Source organism: Aspergillus nidulans, chromosome IV (assembly GCF_000011425.1).
Source record: "Aspergillus nidulans FGSC A4 chromosome IV".
Classification (NCBI taxonomy): domain Eukaryota; kingdom Fungi; phylum Ascomycota; class Eurotiomycetes; order Eurotiales; family Aspergillaceae; genus Aspergillus; species Aspergillus nidulans.
The window spans coordinates 1,578,561-1,597,878 of NC_066260.1; the positions used below are offsets into that span (position 1 = coordinate 1,578,561).

The 19,318-nt window shown below is 51.7% G+C and overlaps 7 protein-coding genes across 7 annotated transcripts, besides 1 other annotated feature; 4 read left to right on the forward strand and 3 right to left on the reverse strand.

Annotated features, from left to right (window-relative positions):
* Nucleotides 1–19,318: part of a sequence feature (contig 1.129 1..627835(1)) that runs on past both edges of the window.
* ANIA_07468 (protein acuK) lies at nt 1,009–3,178 on the forward strand (the record flags this gene model as incomplete). Its single annotated transcript, XM_675645.1, has 2 exons — nt 1,009–1,258; nt 1,320–3,178. 2 exons carry the CDS (start codon nt 1,009–1,011, stop codon nt 3,176–3,178), a joined length of 2,109 nt encoding a protein of 702 aa, XP_680737.1.
* Nucleotides 4,062–4,844, forward strand: fmn1 (riboflavin kinase; the record flags this gene model as incomplete). Its single annotated transcript, XM_675646.1, has 3 exons — nt 4,062–4,178; nt 4,243–4,461; nt 4,548–4,844. The coding sequence occupies 3 exons, from the start codon at nt 4,062–4,064 to the stop codon at nt 4,842–4,844; spliced, it is 633 nt and encodes a 210-aa protein (XP_680738.1).
* ANIA_07470 (dienelactone hydrolase) lies at nt 5,094–6,598 on the forward strand. The gene is made up of 3 exons (XM_675647.2): nt 5,094–5,412; nt 5,478–6,092; nt 6,142–6,598. The coding sequence occupies exons 1-3, from the start codon at nt 5,148–5,150 to the stop codon at nt 6,552–6,554; spliced, it is 1,293 nt and encodes a 430-aa protein (XP_680739.2). The 5' UTR covers nt 5,094–5,147; the 3' UTR covers nt 6,555–6,598.
* On the reverse strand, nt 6,435–9,071 carry ANIA_07471 (pseudouridine-5'-phosphate glycosidase/carbohydrate kinase family protein; the record flags this gene model as incomplete). The annotated part of the gene is made up of 8 exons (XM_675648.1): nt 6,435–6,545; nt 6,696–7,890; nt 7,951–8,248; nt 8,296–8,526; nt 8,575–8,616; nt 8,664–8,763; nt 8,810–9,037; nt 9,069–9,071. The coding sequence occupies 8 exons, from the start codon at nt 9,069–9,071 to the stop codon at nt 6,435–6,437; spliced, it is 2,208 nt and encodes a 735-aa protein (XP_680740.1).
* Nucleotides 9,546–11,180, forward strand: ANIA_07472 (dolichyl-diphosphooligosaccharide--protein glycotransferase subunit OST1; the record flags this gene model as incomplete). Its single annotated transcript, XM_675649.1, has 3 exons — nt 9,546–9,892; nt 9,963–10,998; nt 11,055–11,180. 3 exons carry the CDS (start codon nt 9,546–9,548, stop codon nt 11,178–11,180), a joined length of 1,509 nt encoding a protein of 502 aa, XP_680741.1.
* On the reverse strand, nt 11,586–14,814 carry ANIA_07473 (uncharacterized protein; the record flags this gene model as incomplete). The annotated part of the gene is made up of 6 exons (XM_675650.1): nt 11,586–12,790; nt 13,130–13,167; nt 13,416–13,791; nt 13,848–14,504; nt 14,566–14,688; nt 14,787–14,814. The coding sequence occupies 6 exons, from the start codon at nt 14,812–14,814 to the stop codon at nt 11,586–11,588; spliced, it is 2,427 nt and encodes an 808-aa protein (XP_680742.1).
* On the reverse strand, nt 15,592–19,187 carry ANIA_07474 (putative RNA binding protein Jsn1; the record flags this gene model as incomplete). Its single annotated transcript, XM_675651.1, has 2 exons — nt 15,592–18,880; nt 18,949–19,187. 2 exons carry the CDS (start codon nt 19,185–19,187, stop codon nt 15,592–15,594), a joined length of 3,528 nt encoding a protein of 1,175 aa, XP_680743.1.

The following is a 19,318-nucleotide window of genomic DNA, read 5'->3' on the forward strand; positions in this document are numbered from 1 at the left end:
GGGCAAAATCGGCACCACGGGTATTCTCGGAATATCTGCCTGAGGGTGCTTGTATGTGAATGCAATAGCTGGACTTATATCTCGATCTGGATCTCTGCCTAGGACACACGTGGCTCTCATGTGAAGCTCTAGCTGCCAGCAATTGTGACAGTCTGTTTCCCCTTTCTTCTGACTCCTTTTGATCAATGATTACTTCGACTGCTCGACTGTGCACGCGACTGTGGAACTGCGGTGGCCTATCAGTGCGCGTGCTTTACCATCCAAAAAAGCCTCAATGCCAGCTTGACTCGGACCACGTTTGTTACTTAAATCCAGGCACGCACGCTCCGGTTGCATACAGATCGCCTAGTCTACTCCAGATTGAGGTCATAAGTTGGCTCCTGTCCCTGTCATAATTTAATAATATCAGCCCTTCGAAAGACCGTTAAATCGCTCACCTCCAAACGGTCTCTGTCTCCCCGCAGCACCGCCCGGCAAGTGTGAGTGTGAGTCTCACGCTTCCATCCGCCCGCCGCCAAGTACTCCCACACTTTTTTTTTATGATTAATTCTTGCTGATGTGCTAATGAAACAAGGCACGTTGCTGTCCCTAGGTAGTTTTAGTTTGGCTGAGCGCGATTTTGTCTCCAATTTCACAATCACATTCCTTCTCCACGGACTGTTCCCAAACTTTCTTTTTCTCCTAGTCGTGTCTTCCCCTCCCTTCTTACCTTTCTTTCCTTCCCCCACACATTCCATCCATTCTATGTTCTTAGATCGACTCTCGCCGAACTAAACGTCAATCTGGATTCCCACCGGTGCGTGGGTCACGAGGGAGTTTTGTTCGCCGGCGGTGACGACGACGAAGCCGATTCTCAGAGCGTGACGACCCATTTCCGGGGAGAAGCCTTTAACCGATCCCGTACCGATCTGTCACCCCGGATTCGTCACTTCAATAGTCCAGACGAACGACGCATCCCGCCACCTCTTCGGTCCTTTTCATCATCGCGAGCTTGTCGATTAATGGAAAATGGAGACGGAGACAGGCAAGGGCGCTACTGCTCCCCCTGCAGAATCTAGTGGGGTCGAACAAGATACCGCAGCCGTTGGCGCGCCCGCCGACCAGCCGCCCAAGACTAATGCGAACGCGACTTCGAATGCGAACGGCGAAGATCAGCCGGCCAACGGCCAGAAAGCGAACCCGAAGGATCCGTCAAGACCGAGGAGGAAGAAGGCGCGGCGCGCCTGTTTTGCTTGTCAGCGGGCGCATCTAACGTGCGGTACGCTCCTGCCCTGCTCAGGTACCCGTGTCCTGGGCGCGCCAACTAACAGAGTGTGTAGGTGATGAGAGACCATGTCAACGCTGCATCAAGCGCGGGCTCCAAGATGCCTGCCATGATGGGGTTCGCAAGAAGGCCAAGTACCTGCATGACGCGCCAGACGGCGCTCTGATGCCTGGGATCGGCGGCAATAATTTCTACAACAACAATTCAATGTCGAACGGTGTCCCATCGGGTGGCATAAATATGAATGGCGCGAATACCGTCAATTCAGCGGCGAGTACGCAGAATTCGAGCGCAAACTTCTATCCTACTCCGCAGTCGAACTACAGCTTATACCAGGAGAATCCGATCAACCACCAAAACTCTTTCCCATCGCAATCGCCGGTGTCCCCGACCTTTAGCTTGAAGACCAACCCAACCCCTCGCAATACCGCACCTAACAACAACAATAATAATGCCTTAACGTCTTCGATGCCCCAACCCGCGACCACTGGTGTGTCGAATGCACCCAACCAGAGCCAGAATCCGTTCGCCGGCCCGTTCTTCGACCCCAGTGATCCGGCTCTTTTCAACTTTGATCTGTCGAGTATGAATTTTGAAAACCGATATGGTGCGCTGGAGTTCGGTATGCTTGGACACATGGCTACTGGGGCTGGCGACTCTCCAGACTCTGGCACCCACAGAGGATCGATGGGCCGCAGCGGTTCGACGCAGTTTGCGTCTACGCCTATTGGAGGAACTACGACGTTCGGCGAGAGCCCGCAGAATCAGCAGCCATTCATGTTCGGGGATCCGCTATTGAACGAGTGGCCGAGTGGACAGACCTCGGGCCAACCGCACGTGAATGTCGGCGTATATCCGCAGTCTAGCCAGGGCAACGTGATACCGGGACATCTGTCTAAGCCTGATGCGCCTCACGCTTTCGCAATTGAAAGTGGACCGAACAACTTCACTAGCCCGGGCGCGGCGACGAGCCCGCAGATCAACAGCGGCGGATATGAAGATGCGAACGCGTTTAACAATGTTGTGACGAAGTCTAATGGACTATCTGTGAACGGACAGCAACGTCCTCCGACCATTTCTACACCGAGTTTGAAGCACCAAAGCCTGCAGATGAACAAACGACGTCACCGCAATCCATCGGCAGTCTACGAAAGCGTCAAGGAGCCGTACGCGTATACCAGTCGCTTCCATAGCCTAACGGCGTTTATTCAACGGCGCTTCTCGCCGCAGAAGACACTGCAGATTGCCAAAGCCCTGGCATCTATTCGACCTTCATTTATTGCAACAACCAAAACACTAAACCGGGATGATCTTATCTTTATGGAGAAGTGCTTTCAGCGGACACTCTGGGAGTATGAGGATTTCATCAACGCTTGCGGCACACCGACCATTGTTTGCCGGCGCACTGGCGAGGTTGCAGCTGTTGGGAAAGAATTTAGCATCTTGACGGGATGGAAGAAAGAGGTATTACTAGGAAAGGAGCCGAATTATAATGTCAACACAGGTGGTTCATCGGCCGCAAATTCCCGAAACATCACGCCACGTAGCTCCGTTGAAAGCACTGGCCGTCCTCATCCGGTGTTTCTGGCGGAACTGTTGGACGATGACAGCGTGGTAGAATTTTACGAAGACTTTGCGCGATTAGCATTCGGGGATTCGCGCGGCAGCGTGACAACGCGCTGCAAATTGCTCAAATACAAAACAAAAGAGGACATGGAAGCGGCACAGTCCGATGACAACGGGCAGCGGTGGAACAACCACCTGCGTAAGGGGGGAATTGCGAACGAGGCCGGGATGAACCAGTTAGGATTCAAAGATGGCAAAGTCGAGTGCGCCTACTGCTGGACAGTCAAGCGCGACGTGTTCGACATCCCTATGTTAATAGTGATGAACGTGCGTCTTCCTCTTCCCTGAACCCGAACTTCATTATGAGCTAACATTGATCAGTTCCTGCCTTGTATTTGAAAGGAGAGTGTTATTATTGCGCCGCTTAATTCGCTGTATATGATTTATGGTCTAGTTACGGGAGGAGGATACCCGAAGGTTTAAAAAAGGATTTTTTTCTTGTTTATACTTGGATGCATGATGGATATGATTATCTTGGAGCTGGGATAGAGCTTCTTGTGCTGGTGCATTCGCTTTGAGCTATCTAAGGCGAAGCCCGGTTTTTTCAAGCTAGGTGAATTCACTTCCCTTCTAGTCGTAGTCGACTGCGGCTGCGTAGGTGGTGGCTCGTGTCTCGCTCTTCTCTATCTCATTGTCAACAAGCGACTGTGTAGCAATTTCAGCAAGCTGTAATTATCCAGACTTGGTCGCCCTTGTATGCCCAACAACAAGAATCCTCCCCCGGTTGTCCCCGGTTGTTCACCTTAATTGCTTACGGCGAGAACCCTTCAAACGTCTCCCAACCGAGGCCAAGAGGTGTTTGGCGACATATAATAATGATTTTCCAGTTAGAGATCCATTAGCATGCATTTACAAATACATATTTCTTCTTTGGGCAGTGGTTTATAGTCCGTTCCTAGCTCCTTTGCGTCAAAGTGTAGCAGACTCCACCATCCCAACCGGCAAATCTCGAAACAGGCCGGCTTGATCCGACCCTTCGATATACTGCGGAGAAGTCCCCCTGCGGTTAACTGTGGAATGCATTAGCTCGTACATTGTACACGAAGTATGAGGTAAGCCAACCCCGACTTGACCCCGCACGATCGTCCCTTATCGATACTTCTTGGTTGGTATCATCCACACAAAACCAATCCACAACCCCTCCTCCAAAGTCCAACTCCAAGGATCAGAGATGCGTCCCTCAAACCCCCGCCCCCCAGTGACAGGCCCGGACTCCGGCCCCGAAGCTCCCTTCCCCATTCGCCTTTCTGGACCTGTGATCAAGGGCTTCGGACGCGGGAGTAAGGAGGTATGGTTCCGTCCTGTGGACTCACCTCTACCGAAGAAACAAGCTAACCGAATTGCCAAACCAGCTTGGTATCCCAACAGCAAACATCCCCGTCGACGGACTAGAGGAGGTGCTCCCCAAAGAATTGGGGGTGGGCGTTTACTATGGCGTTGTTGCGCTGGACCCAGCCACAGCGCCCGCGCCTTCATCATCTGATTCTACATCAGGAGACGCGGCTCCGATCCTCCCGGCTGTGCTCAGTATAGGTTATAATCCATACTACAAGAATAAGACGCGCTCGATTGTGAGTTTTGTGTACCCCCTCCTCCTGTACTTATTTGTCCATCAGACCAGATCTTGATACCTTTCTCTTTCTCTTCCATCAAACAGGAAATCCACATCATGCCCTCCCTAACCCTGCCCTCTCCAACGGCTCCCAGCGAAGAAAAAGAAAAAGTCAAATTTCACAAACTTCCCGACTTCTACGGCACAAAGCTCAACCTGCTGATGCTAGGGTATATCCGGCCTGAATACGACTACGTTTCGATGGAGGCACTGGTCGAGGATATTCGTATTGATTGCGAGGTCGCGAGGGCGAGTCTGCTCCGCCCGGCTTACCGAGTGTATCTGGATGGAAATGAGGACGAAACGGTTAGCGCGCAGAGGGATTGGCTGAGGTCGTTCTGAACGTGAGCATATTTTATTAGCTTTCGTGATGATTTGCACCAGCGCTCTAGATATATAGATCGATATAGTTTTGGAGTGGCCTAGTATGGCGTGGGTTAGAATAACCGGTTTGCCGGCAACTTCCGGGGATAAGAAAGATGTTGCCTATCTCGATGCACCTGAGCCTATGACGTCGACTCGGCGCAGAGTGCCTTTAAGAAAAGCAGAGCCACCTCTGCCCCGTAGGGCTGAAAGCGTGAACGAATGATCTACCCATCAATTGACCTTTACATCCAGCTCAATTGAGATAGTCTTTCTCCCACAATGTCCAGATTGTTCAGTCATATCCGGCGGCGCAGCTCCACGCATCGCCCGAAGCCTCCCACCCCGCGCAGGGTCTATGTCGTTTCCAACTCACCTACCTTTGACACTGCTTCCCTGCGCCGACTAGAGACGGAGGGGTTCTCGGTCGAATATGTGCCGTTTCTCGCGGAGAGCGACGATATCGACCGGGACAGAAGGGAATTGGAGAGGATCATTCATGAGCGAGGGGATGACCTTGAACCTGGGGAGAGATATGCGATTGTGGGTATGTCTTTGAACTAATCTAAGAGTATCGGCGTATATAGTAACTTATATTGATACATTGGACAGCGTTCAACCGCCCCGCATATCTCCTTTTCCGCTCGCATCACCAGTCATCAAGCACGAACCCCTTCCCTCGCCTTTGCGCCTTTATTGCTTTCTACCCAGATGCCCCGCAGGTGGCATCTTTAAACTCTTCGGAGCCAGCTCGTCTCCCGCCCTCGACAACCGCAGCATCAACATCGACGTCTATGGCCTTTAAGACTGACGCGAACCTCGCAATCCAGATTCACCTCGCTGGGTCGCGGAACGAGAGCTTTGCGATGTGGGATGACAGTAACAAGCGGCATCATTGCCACCTGCTCTTCTACCCGGAGTCCCAACCAGGCTTTGCAGAGTCCGCTGCCTCATCGACGTATGACCGCACTAGTTCGCGATTGGCATGGAGCCGATCGTTGAACTGTTTGAAACGCGGTTTTGGATGGCCTAGTGGTGGAGGTGATTGGGGGGCGCCTGATCCGGAGCTGGTCTGGGAAGGATATTGGAGGAATATCCACGAGTCCGCCAAAAATCCACCCTCTACTTCGTCGCCTGACATGCTTGGTCTGATGGTGGGTGGAGGAGCTGGGAATCGGCAATTCGATGACCGGACGTGTGTGAATTGTGTTCCTTCTGGCGTCGGAGGTTGTCCACCAATTCTGCTTGACAATCATACGTAAGCTAATGAGACTAGGGTCGTCACCCTCCGAAATCACGACGTTTTACTCCACGAAATTCGTCCCTTCTGGCCCACCTTCCCAGCGAATCCGCCTGCTTTCTCGCACTTCGGGCGCGGACCGCGTGGTTGACGAGCTGCTGCTCACCTTTGAGCATACAGAGGAAATACCCTGGATGCTACCTGGGGTACCGCCGACTGGACGTTCTGTTCGCATCCCCCTCATCATGACAGCTGGCTTCCTGGGTGGGAAGATCGCCAACCACAACATATACTGGGATCAAGCAAGCGTGCTGGTGCAGGTTGGTCTCTTAGACCCAACCCTTATCCCAACCAGTTTCAAAGCAATCGGGCCAAACCGCGAAGGAAAGGACACCATCGAGCGAATGCCTGTTGTAGGCGAAGAAGCTGCAAGTAGCGTTCTATATTAATTGGAGAGATAAGCCATAATTGATAAAGCAGAATTAAGCCACAATATTTTTGAGTCGCGACTGTAACTGCGCGAGTTCTTTGCTGACCCCTCCGGCACTTTTCAAGGTCAGGACACTTGCTTCTTGTGCTAAGGGAAGTACATCCTCAACCCTTCCATGTCCGGAGGCAAGCCCAGAAATAATAACCCCAAGTAAAGTGTCACCTGCTCCATTGACGCTGATGATGGCGTCGTCTGTTAGTTTCGCAGCGGGTGGAAACAACCGCATGTACACCCCTCCGATCAGATCGCCCGTAGACACAGTGCGGGAGAGAATGTAGGGACTATATTCCGGATCAGTAAGGCGGGAATCTCCCGGCTTCAGCAACTGGGTAAGCAGCGCTCCTCTGGCGCCCAATTTGGTGATTATGCATGGAAGAAATGGAAGAAGCTGGATGCTCTGCTGTGGTATGCCTTCGTCCACAAGAGCGGCAGATGTCATCGCGACGAGCCGTTCTCTTGAGCCTGACGACGTCATACCCATTGCATCGATAACGCGCCACCAACCGGCGGTTTCGAAAAGGCCATTTTCCCGCGCGGCGGTGTACATGGCTGCGAGTTCAAATTCATTCGGCGTCGCAAGGCTCACAGTATTGTTCGGAACGCATGCAGATTCTCCAACAGCGGCCTCCCTCTCAGGGCCTTTCTTGAAGAGGAATTGAGACTTGGCGGTCGAGACAGGCTCAAAGGCAACTCGAGCACCGTGCTTGTTTGCCGCTGCTACCCACTTGGAAAGCAACTCAGGGCTCCAGTTGGCATCAACCATCACCCACTGGGGCTTCGCGCGGGAAACGACTGGCTCCCAAAAACTGTCAAAGTCCAATGTCTCCGCAGGAAGTTGCAAAATTCCCATATCGGCCATAGCCACATGAAGATCCCTTGTCGCATCGTTCACTGCAACGTATTGTGCTGTGCGCGCTCCAGACGACGCAGGTAGCACTTTTACGCCACTCGTGGGAAGGTTTTCTTGCTGCAGAAATGTGAGGGCTGCGTGACCGCTCAAGTCATCGCCAACCACGCTGCAGAACATCACGGAACTGCCTAAAGACGATGAAGCAAGGGCGACATTGTGGCCCACTCCACCAAGGCTCTGCTTGATGACGGCAGGATTAGATGTCCGTGAGACGGGAGTTGTTTGACCGGCTGCAGGAACGTAATCGCAAGCGAGATCTATCGCGAGTGATCCCGCAACTAGAATTTCCGTCTTTTCTACTGGTTCAGCTCTAATAGGCGGTTCCGATTTAATTTCTGAAGTAGCCTGGTCAGCCCTACCGATCGGGAGAATGGCTGGCATATGCCTACGCAGGGACAATCGATATTAGGACATCCCACCCCTTCGAAGGTTACAGACAACTCACTGTTCGCTAGGGATCATGGACTGTTCCAATTTTGAAAGTTCCACTGCGACCCGCGCTGCACGTTTGACGTTTGCTTCAACAAGGGCCCGGTTTGCAGCCACTGTCTTCCCACCGCTGAGCTCCTTAATCTTTGCCAAGATGAACGGTGTGTTGTCACTGCCATGATAGCCCTCAACTTCCGCTAGATGAACCGCTTTGTTGATGGCGGCGTCTATCTCCGCCTGAGGGATTGAATGCTCCACCGGAACTGGGTTAGCGAACAACATTCCTGACGAGACAGGCAACTTCGACTGCGCATCTGCAAGTCGTTAGCCATGATATCTTCACGTAGGAATGCTCACTTACAGATAATAGCGGCCGCCTCTGCCTCATTCTCAATGATTTTGGGGCTTTTGATGCCGCTGTCCCGGCTGAAGAACGCCGGAATATCAACGGGGCCCTGACGACCGTCTGCAAAAGTCGCGACGCAGACGCCCTCCGTCTCAAGGTATTCAAGGGTCCGTGGGATGTCTAGGAAGCTTTTGCAGCCTGAGCTAATTACGGCCACGGGAGTCCGACCAAGTTCAGTCAAATCAGCTAGAACATGTCAGCTCATGCTATCGCCTAACATTGGAGGCATCATACCGGAGATATCCATAGACGACTCTGCACCACGATGTACACCACCTACTGATGTTAGTTGTGTAATATCGTGTATACAGTGGGGGCTTTACCAAGACCGCCTGTACCAAAGACCCTAATTCCCGCCAGATGCGCAAGAACCATTGTACCAGACACTGTTGTACCGCCGTGAAACGGTTTACCGGTCATGCCCTGTCATCATTATTAGGAGCCCAGACAAACTCGACAGTATACCTACCAGACCGCATATATAGCCAAGATCCCGACGAGACACTTTCAGCGCGTCTTTCTTCTCCGCTCTCGATGCCAGCTCGATAAGCTCATTGGGAAGTAGGCCGACGCGAGCCACGCCGTTCAAGATGCCAATCGTAGCAGGCACGGCGCCATTTGCACGGACAACGGTTTCGAGCAGTGATGCAAGCGCTACGCTTTCTGGATACGGGAAACCTGCAACTGTTACATAGGTCTCTTGATTGAAGAGTTGAGAGCGTACATACCATGGGTGTAGATTGTTGATTCTAGAGCAACCACTGGCTTCCCCGTAGCTACTGCATCCCGAACCTCCTCTGAAACCTGGAAGAACTTGCTCTGGGCGAAGCTATGGCTCTGTCGCGCCAAGCGAGCGATGCCAGTTGCTTTCAATTGGGGTGTCCTGCAAAAGTGCCGGCTATATGGAGCTCTGAGCGCGAGCATCATGACAGAGTTTAAGCACATTGCAGTTGAAACCAGAGCAGACAGCAAGAGACGCAAAGCTGGAACAAAGCGGAGTGAGGGGAAAGAAGAGGAGGCGGAGCCGCGTAATTTGGCCGCAGCGGTTGCCGTACTGTATTCGGACCATCTCCATCGGGACACCTCAGCATCACGCCGACCTTCCTGCCCCCGTCCTTTTCTCCCTACCTCTGTTCCTCTGTCTCTCTTTCTCTCGACTTCATCTCCTGGTGAGAACCCTTCAGCTCGTGGGCGCTGGGTGCACAATGAGGTCGTTTGCTACCGTTGTCACCGCATTCTGCGGGCTTGTTCTATCCAGCAGCTCTATAGTTTCCGCGAAATCCATCGAGTCCAAGCTGCTCCCCGCCGACTTCAAGCCGCCTCAGGTCTTCAAAAATGTGAATTTGGTCCGTAATACGAACCTAGAAAAAGGCTACGCCCGCGAAACAATCAATGTAGTGATTGAGAACGTGGATAAACAACCCCAGAGCGAGTACTATCTGTCCTTCCCGTCGGACATCTTCGAACAGATCGGAGGACTAGAGGTCCGCAATAAAAAGGAAGCAGACAAAGGCAGGTTTGATGTGGAAGCTAGCGAGGTCGATCCATTCAGGTAAGTCTCTTGTCGCAGTCAACGGTCAATGTAGCCAGCGAATGGTTTCGGACTAACCTGCGCTGCTTAGTGATGTTCGATACTTCATTGTACACCTGCCTGAACCTCTGGCTCCTTCGTCGCAGCTTACCCTTGGAATTTCGTACTCTCTCCTCAACTCCCTCCACCCGCGCCCGGCTGCCATTAAGCAGTCAGATCGCCAGTTCCTCACATACTCATTCTCCGCATACGTGCCATCCGCCTATCAGACCGTGACGCAGAAAACGAAAGTCAAGTTTCCAAGCGCAAATATCCCTGACTACACAACCACGGAACTCAAGTCTGGTGCAGACCCCGAACGCCAGGGTACAACCTATATTTACGGACCTTACGAGACTGCCAATGTCGCACCAGGCACCTCATATCCCATCACGGTCCGCTACGAGTTCACGAAACCCGTCATCACAGTATCACTGTTGGAAAGGGACCTGGAGGTCTCCCACTGGGGCGGTAACTTGGCTACGGAGGAGCGCTACTGGCTTCGCAACAATGGCTCCAAGCTGCTGACCCAGTTCTCCCGCGTGGACTACACCGTCGCCAACTACCAGCAATCCCCGTCTACAGCCATCAAAGAGCTCAAGTATCCCCTGAAGCCAGGTTCAGTGGACCCATACTTTACCGATGATATTGGAAATGTCTCTACGAGCCGCTACCGCCCCGGACTGAAGAACCGGGAAGCCAATCTCGAGTTCAAACCCCGGTATCCCGTCTTCGGCGGCTGGAACTACAGTTTCCGCCTTGGCTGGAACAACAACCTCTCATCATTTTTACGTAGGACAGTATCTAATGATGATTCCTACGTGCTCAAGGTTCCATTCCTTGAAGGACCCAAAATGGGTGAAGGTATCCAGTACGAGAAGGTAGTTGTGCGAGTCATCCTTCCTGAAGGCGCCCGGAATGTGCGCTACGAGATTGTTGAAGGGCCTACTAGCAATGGCTTGCCGAGCGCAAGCCAGATCCAATCCTCCCTATCTACTCATAAAACCTTCATGGATACGCTTGGCCGCACCGCTTTAACTCTAACTGTGGAGAGTCTCACCGATGAAGCCCGTGATTCCCAGCTTGTGGTAAGTTTGCCAGTGGCCGCCTCGCATATATACAACAGTCACTCACTTGGAACTAGGTTACCTATGACTACGCTTTCTGGGATGGAATGCGTAAGCCAATTACCATTACAATCGGACTACTTAGCGTCTTTGCGGCTGCATGGGCAGTCGCGAACATTGACGTGAGCATCAAGAAGCGATAATGTGTTTATAGTATACATTGCCATTCGTCTCTTTTATACCAATAAATAGGAGCACCGTACCTTGCACGATATGAGTATATGAGCTTTATTCTTGAAGCATAGGGTAAATCAGACTTGGCCAAAGTTATACTTTCGAGGACCAAAGCATAGATGCAGATATAAAGAGAATAAGTATATAGATCGAAGAGGGTTCAATCGCCCCTTTTGACGTGAGAAGAAAAGAAAATATAAATAATAGAAAACGTCAAGATAAAAGTAGGTCGATTGCCGCATACATACCATGCCCCCAGGCCAGTCCCGTCAGACAAGAAATCAGTACTGAGAGCAACCCAACGCCATACTCCGCGCAAAACCACTTGTTCGCTGTATCCCAAGCAGGAAGAAAAGGAAAACAGTAAACGGATGCTACTCCTCAAATTTCCTCTTCACCCCGCTCCCATTTACATGTGCTGGTGGAGCCGCTCTGCCACTGGCGCGTTTACGCTCTTCAGCCTCAGCCTGCGCCCGCTTCTTCCAGGCCGTCTTTATCGCCGGCGCCGCACGGATAAGGTCTTCCTCGGTAACACGGTCCTCTATACTCTCTAATACCTTGTCGACGGTGGTATAATGGTTTGCATCCGCCTTGTCATCCCGAATCCGATGGAATCGCCAGCGGCCGGACTCATCTTTGGAGCATTCGACGATTGCATCGTCGAGCGGCATCTGCAGCGCTTTGAGGTCCTCCCATTCTGACGGCGTAACATACATTTCACCAAAAGGTTGATATTGGTCATTATTATGTAGAACGAAGAGATGGAAAATCGGAAGGGCGTCGTAATCTGGGTAAGGTTCCGAGATGCCGTCTGCCTCGTCTTCAGAGTCTGGTTCGAGGACAGGGAATTCGAGACGTAGACGGAAATCGATAGTGTTCTCAGAGGGAGGTTTCCACTTCAGAATGTGCTCGTCTGTGCCGATGCGGTACGGGGTGCTGCGGCAGGTGAAGATGAGGCCGTCGTTACCGTGGATCTTCTTCACCTTTGGGATGATCTCACGGAACATCATCTCGATGCCGTAGCTGAACTGGGTGGATTTGTCTTCGACTACAAATACGCGGTGTTGTTTCTCCTGGGGAAACCGCTCATACATCGCATTGTAGGGCTTGAGGACCTTCTCCTTGAAGTACGCTAAACGCTTGTCGAGCGTGCGGTGCATGAGACTCTGCCCATCCAGCACAAGGCAGTCAAAGACGAGGTACTTGAGCTGCTGTGTACCGTCATCGTACGTATCATTGACCAGCTCGCCGTCCACAAGTGTATCCACGTGAAAGTGCTGGAAGGTCTCATCGCCCGGCAGGGGGAAGTGCAGGCCAGGAACGTAGCGGTACTCGTTCTTGCGATCGATCAGGTAGTGGATCTCCTGGTCTGGTGATTCGCCATGCGCGAAATACATTAGGCAGCGGATGCCGTCAGTCTTTTCGCATACATAGTAGTCTTCGCGTTGGAGCTCGGCGAGGTGCCGCCGCGAGAAGCTGACCGGTTGAGCGCCAGGAAAGCTGAGGTTCTTGCGACCTAGCAGGCTTGCAATTTCTCTGCGGAATTGATCAGCCAGCTCCGGCCCGGCTTTCATGCCGACTGCATCGAGATCAGGCACAGAATTCCCCATCTCCCGATATTATTCTCTTTCCTTTCTCGGAGCCGGCGACAGAGGCGGGGATGGGAGTGCGCGCTAGAACGGGGGAGGGCTGTTGTTGATCGTTCGCGAGCTCTTGCTCACTTGTCGGCAGGCATAGAGGTTGCACGGTAGGTCAAAAGTTAAATTAAATCAAGATAAAATGCTTGGAAGAGAGTACCGTAGGTATCGCGTGTGAGGAGCGAGTCCGTCCAAGTGCGACCCGTATGAGGTTTCTTTCATTGTACTGGCTTTAGGTCTTGAACGACGATGAGGGTCTTGTGCCTCAGGCAGGGACTTACCATTCCGAGGCAACGCAGAGCTTAGCAGGAGATAGTACCTAAGAATGCACGAAGATAAATGTATTCTGAATCTGGGAGGTCATACTTCAATTTGAAAACCAATGACTAGTTACACAGGGTATCGCGTTGCAAATATCACAAAAATATCAAACAGCTTGGTTCCAGGGTATAAATGACCACCAACGCCTGCTCAATTATACCAGTTTGCCAATAGACCACCATCGCTCGCATATGCTTGTAAGAAGAGAAATCGTATAATCAACGGTAGAATAGTCATAATACTTACGACCCCGCAGCAACTGGAGTCTTTCTCGCAACGTCCGGGGTGGGCAGATTCGAACTGTTGCCGAGATCGTCAGGCGCATCTGCCATGTTGACATCGTCGATCGGTTGAAAGAGATTCCCTTCAATAGGACTATTGAGTTGGTCACCGGTCGAAAAGAGCCCTCCGCCGCGGGCACCACCCAGCGCATGCGAGAGCATTTCCTTGATCCGCACAAACTGGTACTTCTTCTTTGTGGATATCAGGGTGTGGGTGACCAAGGGCTGTGGTTGAGAACGAGATATCGCAGCCATAACTGCATCTTTTTCTTCATCCGAATCTACAGGGCCGTTGTTTTCCAGGTCATCTTGAAGTGGCGCATTTGCATCAATGGCCGCCTCTGCGAAGTGAACCATATTAGTAGAGTCAACCAAACCCAGCTAAGAAGGAACATACTCTGCTGGCGAGCCTGATTCTTCTTCTGATACGCCTGGAGCAGCATATCATACGGCAAAGAACGCCCAGGCACTGCACGCTTCGCACCCATAGAGTGACTCTTGCAGGTCAACGACCTTGCACACTGAGCACCATTCGGTAACGGAACACCACACTGCTTCTCAACATCAACAGGACCCTTCGGCTTTGCAGTCTTCGGCTTCTGCTCCTCCTTCTTCTTTTTCTTCTTCGGTTCTTTATCCTTATTGTCTTCTTCGCCTTCCGCCTTGCGCTTCTTACCTTTTTTCGTTCCATCATCCGCCATACCCTTGACAGCACTCTTCTTTGCACTCTTCTGCGCCTTCATTGAATCATCGCCATCTCCACCCTTGTCAACGCCTGCGCCCTCATCATCACCCTCCTTTTCTCCAGCTTTGGCCCTATTCGTCGCGTCGCGAAGCTCCTTTCTCTTCCGCGCCTTCTCCTGCTTCGCCCTTATACATCCCCGGATATGTTCTGCAGCGTTCTGCTTGAGAACCGGCCTCTTGCACGTCTTGCAAACCACAGTCTCGAGATGGTCTTCCTCGCGCGGCTTTCCTGTCGGGAAAACAGACATCGTCTTCTCATCGATCTCTGGCAGAATCGGCGATGAATCGGGAGAGTTTGGTGGTTCTTTATCTGCGACACATCCGGTGTCAGTTGATTAATGGTTAACAGGTCGCGCCAGACTGATTCTCACCCTTCTTCTTCCCTAGCTTCCCCGGCTTCTTCAGCTTGATCTTTCCCGGCTTGGTATCCTTCTCGGAAAACTTGTATCCCGACGCTTCGATGAAACCTCCGGAGCCCGACGTAGCCGGCGACGCTGTATTGTTCAACAACATTAGTATATATTATGGGTAAGTACAGGTTTATAGTAATAACGATGGATCGAGATGCGGGAGGCCTAGGTGCGAAGCATACCGCGAGCGATATCGCCGTTGGCTGGCATAATCACGGCGCGATGAATTCAGCACTTTCCCACAGGGATGGGTGTAGAAAAGAGAACAGCAGCGAGCAATTCAGGTTAGATTTAGGGATATAAATTTATCAATCCTGGCTGTACGTCTGGCGATTCTTGATGAATTGGTCTCTAATATGTTGTCGTTCCTTGAACACGGAGTGCCGCATCTGGGTGTCACGTGCAGCGCTACCTAGGTGTTGCGATAGTATTAAGTAAAAGTGGATATACAATGAACCCGTCAGCGCAGAAGGTTAAAGTTGGAGGTGACAGCCTTGATGAATGACTCGTCTATGGCCACAAGAGGTGATTTAGGTGTCCCCGTGAACAGCATTTAGGGCTAGCAATGTTTCGTGAAGGTAACAGACTGGACCATATTCCGGGAGCACGTTCGTCAATCATAATCATGATCATGAAAGTAGTAATAGTACTAAACAATAGAGATGGTTTTATATCCAACAGGCTATGATGGAAATTTTGCAGAGCCTGGAGACCTCAGGACCCGCGTCAAATGCACCACTATGCCCGAATCAAACAACCGCAACACTTTTCCTTCGCTTCTGCAGTCCCCTTCCCCATAGACGATCCAGCGTCGATCTAGGTGCGATGGGAGAATTCCGACATATATCCATCCTACTCTGTATCACAGCAGATGAGAAAAAATGGTAAAAAACTTTATACACTGTTAGAAGCCAAGACGGATTAGAAGGTATAGGCAAAGTTCAGCGCTGAAAATGCACGTTAGCTTCCGATTTGTAACTCAAACAACTAGGAGTAACTCACACGTCCACGTCGTCCCCCAGACGGCTGTCCTTGGACAGGGGCCGCTTGAGAGTAGAACTGAGGGGGGTACTGATACATCTGGGCTGAGCCCATAATAGGGCTGAATTGCTGAGGTGGGTAAGGTGGCTGGTTGAGCATAGAGCCCGAATTGACTTGTCCAGGTTGAGCTTGCATGGGTCGGAGACTATCTGACCCCGCAGGGTATCCATAGGTAGAATTGCCCAAAGCCTGGTAAAGACCCGGTGACACTCCTCTAGACTGGGCGGCCAGATATGCCTGGTACTGCATCTGCTGTTGGGCAAGAGGCATCATGGGTTCCTGGGTAAAACCAGTGCCGTTGACGGCGCCCAACCCATTTAGAGCATTCACTCCATTAACGGAATAAGGCTCATACGGTATGCTGTGAGACTGTTCCGAAGGGATGGGCCGAGCGTTGTCGAGGTTCTGGCTCATAGTAGGAAACTGCCCACTATATTGCCTTTCAAGGGACGGCTGCGACGCATAATTGACAGCAGTTGTTTGTCGGGACGCGGGCCGATGCTGTTGCTTCTCGGAGCTTGAGGTGTTATCGCGATGATGGTTGTCGCGCGAACCACCTCGCGACGACAGTCCAACCTCATCCATCAAACGTTTATAGCCCTGGCTTGGAGTGGCTTTGAGTTTGGTGAGCACTTTCGATACATTTTTTACCACTTCTGGTCGCATTGATTCATCGAAGCAGGGCGTTGTCAAAACCTTAAAAATTAGGGTGGCACCCGACGTTTGATCACTGAGGATTTTTTCCAGCACCTCGTCACCCGGGCTAAAGAATAGGGCTTTCAAGACGATATTGCGCGCCTCAGGCTCGTTCCGTTGGTTGATGACTTTGAGAACTGTCAGGTACGCAACCTTGTGCGTGCACAGGTGCACGAGATGGGGAACCAATCTCGGAGCCAATACAGTCCGGCGATGAGGGAAAGTGCAGGTATCCAAGAACCATGTGAGCAATAGAGCGCCATTGGCGTTAGTAGCAAGCTGTACGCTATGCAGAGCGATGGCCGCTGCGAGCATCCGCTGCTGGTCCTTAGTGGCATGATGGCTCTCGAGACAGGCTCGCATAGCTCGGGCCCCAAAACGTCCCTGGGCAATTTCCCACATACGGCTCAGCATAGTCTCGAAAACGAAGTCATTGTACGGGGACCCAAACCGCAGACAGCATTGGAGAACATAGTTTCCGTATTGGTCTAAGAATAGAGGAACGGTGTATGGTCGAAGTGCGTCGACAATCATCCGCATCTGCGCAGGTGTTTTGGCGACATCAATGATCTTTTGTGCTGCCCAGGTTCCATTCTTGTGTACACCAATTTCCCCAAGATGAGGAGCGATCGGAACAAGTATTCGTTCTTTAATGGGCTCGGAAGAATATTCGAAAAGTTTCTGAACAACGGTGTTGCCTAGATAATCGGAAGCAAGCTCTGCAATTTCGGGAAGCATGGCGATTGCGGTTTCCTCAATTTCTTGTATCGAACAATTTCCATTATCAATCCTCTTGCGGATGTCGCGGAGACGAGGGGCATCAAACATCCTAGTTTGGTTAGGTTCAGCAATAGGAGGTATTTCGTCGCTGAATTCCTGATATGAAATGGCCTGCTGAATACTCGCATTAATCTTCGTGGTCTCGTCCTCCGTTGCTCCAAACTCTTTAACGATTTGAACAATCTCGGGCTGAAGATCAGGGAGAGCCGGAATCTGGGGAACGTTTGAGCCGCTGCTGAGTTTCTCTTCATCAGGAATAGTTGACTTCGAGTTCGGATCAGGAGTAGGAGAAGACTGGGCACCGTTGACTCCAGGAGTGCCAGCGTTGGACGACCCAGGAACCTTAGCATATCCGATACGGACAGCACCAGCGCCTGGGAAGATCTCCTTTCCATTGAGCAAGGATCTGGCCTGGATAGCACTCTCGATACGTTCAAAGTTGACAAAACCACAGTTCTTGTGGGTCAGCACACGAGTAGACTCGATCTTGCCATACATGCTGAAAATAGCTTCCAAAGACGTGACAGTGGTGGAAACAGGAATGCTGCCTATCCACAGTGCCCTTGTTGGACCATCCTGGTTGTTTTCATCAACCTCCGCAGTAGGGCGCAGTCCAAGGTTGGCTCCACCAGCTCCGCCTAGATGCATCATCTGAACAGCCTCAGTCAACTCGTCATATTCACCAGTTTCAGCAATATTCAAGTCGGCCGCGCTGAAGCTATTTTCAAGGCGCGAAGGAGTTGCGAGATAGTTTCGAATAGATGATCGTTGGGGAGGTGCTTCGAGAATACCTGCAGTCCTTGCGCGGGGGCGATTGACAGTCGCATGGTTTGCAAAGGCTTGCACTGCGAGGTTATGTTGATGGATCTGGGCCTGAGTAGCAGCCAGCTGGGCGGCTGTAGCAGCTGCAGACGGTGTGATAGCTCCAGAGGGGAGTTGAGAGTAGCGGCTTTCGTACTCGAGTTCCTCGTCATCGGCATATTTCTCCTTTGCGTTGACCGAGTAGGAGCGAATTCGACTATTGTTTTTTATCATCGCGAGCTCGGCGAGCAGCGGGGGAAGCGAGGATGTCTGTTGTTGCTGTTGCTGTTGTTGTTGCTGTTGCTGCTGCTGGAGTAAAACATCGACGGACGGTCGTACAAAATTGGTCCGAGCTTGCTGCGGGGTTTCTGCGAGACCAAGGTAGTCCAAGGTCTTAACATCACTATCTGTGAGTCCATCGCGCGAAAATGATGATTGACTTGGCGATGCTGGCCCCTCAGAAGATCTAATGCTAGTAAGAGTCGTCGCCCGATCACGCCCTGTGGCCCAATTTGTCGAAAACAACGACGGGCCGAAAGGCCCAGCAGACCCAAGAAGGTTTGTCCGCTGCGGCATCGAACCAGCCCGAAGACGGGAAAGGCTGCCTGTACTGCCACCACCTATGGTTGTTGGGGGTTTAACGCCAGTATCGATTCCTGACATGCCGGTAGGTCTGAAGGGACTAGTGGAGGGTGTAGGCCGGGAAGATTGAGAAACGAAAGGCTGTTGAAGATTTGCCTCATTCAGAACACCGACTGGCGAAAATCGAGAGGGAACTGTGCCAGCCCGCGTCCTTCGTGCTGGTCCATTCATCGCACCACTTGTTGAAGGTACCAGGTCAGGAAATCCCTCCTGGCTAGGTGACTCGGGGATATTTTCACGCAGGGGCGTGGAATGGCCGCTGGTTGGTGGGCCCCAAAACGGAGAGACGCCTTCTTCCGCCTGTATCTCGCGTGCACTAAGGTAACCAGATTCGTCAATAATGAGAGAACTCTATACGTGGATTGTGTCTCAAAGGCCACCTACCGTTTAGAGTATAAGCGGGCACCAAGTTCATGAGAAGGGGATCCAGCCCCTAGTCTTGCACTTCCTATCGAGCCTGTATTACCATTAAGAATGTTTGACGAGACGAATGGTGGCCTAATGATGGTGTTTGCGGATGGATCACTCGGAGAACTGCGACCAGTAGAAGTCCCAGATATGGATTGGGTGGTAGGGATGTAATTGAGGCTCATATGACCCTCGGGTCGCGACACGGGTAGCATCGTGAGCTGTTTTTTTGCCGCAAGACTTATGAAACCCTGATTTAAGAAGTTGCAGAAGTCTGTATTATGCTTGAATCAAATTATGCAATATCCGGTACGGTCAAAAGCTCACCCCAGAACAACCATATGTT